This window comes from Camelina sativa, unplaced genomic scaffold (genome assembly GCF_000633955.1).
Source record: "Camelina sativa cultivar DH55 unplaced genomic scaffold, Cs unpScaffold00624, whole genome shotgun sequence".
Taxonomy (NCBI): domain Eukaryota; kingdom Viridiplantae; phylum Streptophyta; class Magnoliopsida; order Brassicales; family Brassicaceae; genus Camelina; species Camelina sativa.
The window spans coordinates 1-2,158 of NW_010921767.1; the positions used below are offsets into that span (position 1 = coordinate 1).

The window sequence follows — 2,158 nt, forward strand, 5'->3', positions numbered from 1 at the left end:
ATGCAGAGATGAATTTCTGGTATAGGGACACTAGAGATGAATTCTCGTTCTGGATGTGGTACCCGAAGTAAATTTCTCTATTTATTATCTTTTCCATATTCACTCACATACGTAAAACGAAACTCAACACATCTATGTATATCAATGGCGATACGTATACGTTCCTTGAACCTTTGGAATGTAAAAACTAAGGAGAGAGTTAGGGTTTAAGCAAAACTGACACACTAATGTCACAAAATGCATCCTCATCACCGTTACTGGATCAGCAAGGAGATTGGCACAAGGGGCAGAGTTTCTTAAGAGACGTGAAGAACCACTTGTCTAAACATGTTTTGTGAAACTTGTACTTGCACGTCACGCAAGCCCGCCTTGGAAGGCTGTGATTCACGGTGTGAATCACACTGTAACATATGGGGCAGTCCTCTACTCCTTCAAATTCCTTATCCGAGTTTCGCTTCCATATCCTTATCGCCTCCGCCAGAGCCCCATTCTGCTTTCAGTAACACATTAAAAAGGAAAGAAAACATTCAGCCAAGACATGCACTCAATTAAGTCAACTATGTTGATGTGGGCTTTAGACGGAGGGAACAAGATTAATCATATATTTTCGTGAATCTACCAACTTTTTCTGCCACCGTATTATTGGTCTATATGATGGAACTGGATATTATTTAGGTTAACAAAGATCTACATGACTCATAAAGTACAGTACCTGATTACGAACAAACAGTTGCATAGACATCAACCACTTCCTCTGCTTTGCTTCGCTTATGCCAATACTTTTTGTGCAATTAACGTCAACAGGCCTGAGTGGGTAAGAAACTGGAAGCCGGATCACGAGATCCATCCCCGTTTCATCCTTCGTATATGTAGCAACTACTTCGTTTGCCGCTTTACTTATGCTGACTGAAAAGCTCTCATCATTAAAGTCTGCCTTCTTTATCTGCGGCTCACATAAACAATGAACAGAATATTTGCAAATGGATTAGTGAGACTTCAATGCAACTCTCAGAGACGAGAAAATATTTTTATTGCACGTACCTGAGACAGTTCGTTCTTTATTAAAGAAGGGCTGCACCACGATCTTGTAAATGCTTCAATCAGAGATGATGCAGAACGGTCACGCATTTCGCTAAACCATCCTCGAACATAAGCTGGAAGGACACGTAGCATCAGGCCATATATCGCCCCAGCAAGCGAAGCCATCTTTCCAGTTTCAATAGGCCAAAGTGATTCAACCGTTGAGAGGGACGAACCCGTCATAATTGCATGAGTGGCTGCAGAAACTACCACAGATAACTCCGTCGGAATATCCCCATCTCTTTTTTTCAAGCTCTGTGCCATGTATAATTCTAGAGGAATATGCTGAAAAAGACTATCTAATATCAAAGGATTTGCAGTTTTCTCTATATACTGCACCAGTCTTTCTCGTCCTTGTGTTAGTGAAGGTAAAGAGTTAACATGCGAGAGCAACAAAGACCATGCCAGGAACGTGTGCACCTGCCATTAGAAGTGATCAAACAGTGATTGACTTGCCTAAAGAGGGAAAATAAACCAAATAAAGTATTTGAAAGTGAAATTTACCCTTTCTGGTGCAGTTAAATCCGTATCAAGAAGTTCATGATTTAACTTCTCAACCATACAAGATACTTCGTCTCTTAGCCGTAGCTTCTCTTTAGATGTCACACCAGTATCTCCTGAGTCCTGATCATTGAGAGACTCATCATTCAGTGGTGCATTCCCATCAGCAACTATGGCCAGCCTGGAAATAGGCTCAGTAGACAAAACAACGTATGCAGCAAGTTGCAATGACGGGATTGGATTGGAAGAGTACATTATTGCATACAAAGAGCTTATGGCTCCCTTGCTTAGACCCCAAAATTCCACTGCTCTGACAGCTCTATCTCTTGCACGCGGAGAAGAGTCGACCACAAGTTGAGCCACCAACTCCCAGAACTGTAAATGATCAACTCGAAATGAAGCAACAATAGATGCTGCCTCTGGGGAATATGAAGCAGCAATAGCCTCAGCAAGACCGGTGCAGAAGAAAAGACGCAGAACACCTTCAAGTATCCGATCCTTAACCGGATCCCATGTTTCATCTGCCAAGGATTTCAGATTGTCTTCACCTTCAATCGATTTATGCTTTACTAACGCA

General features: G+C 41.9%; 1 protein-coding gene across 3 annotated transcripts in view; it reads right to left on the reverse strand.

Moving 5' to 3' along the window:
* Positions 1 to 54: 54 nt before the first annotated feature.
* LOC104773708 (E3 ubiquitin-protein ligase listerin) overlaps positions 55 to 2,158 on the reverse strand; it is a 10,328-nt gene continuing 8,224 nt past the window's right edge. Inside the window, exons 12-15 of one of the 3 annotated variants that reach the window (XM_010498354.1) lie at positions 1,585 to 2,129; positions 1,042 to 1,500; positions 713 to 943; positions 55 to 490 (exon numbers count right to left, since the gene is read on the reverse strand). In XM_010498354.1, coding sequence (XP_010496656.1) covers positions 263 to 490; positions 713 to 943; positions 1,042 to 1,500; positions 1,585 to 2,129 — 1,463 coding nt within the window. In that variant the 3' untranslated portion in view covers positions 55 to 262. Of the gene's footprint in view, positions 491 to 712; positions 944 to 1,041; positions 1,501 to 1,584 lie in introns of all 3 variants that reach the window. The other 2 variants (XM_019242730.1, XM_019242731.1) reach the window with 2 other exon arrangements.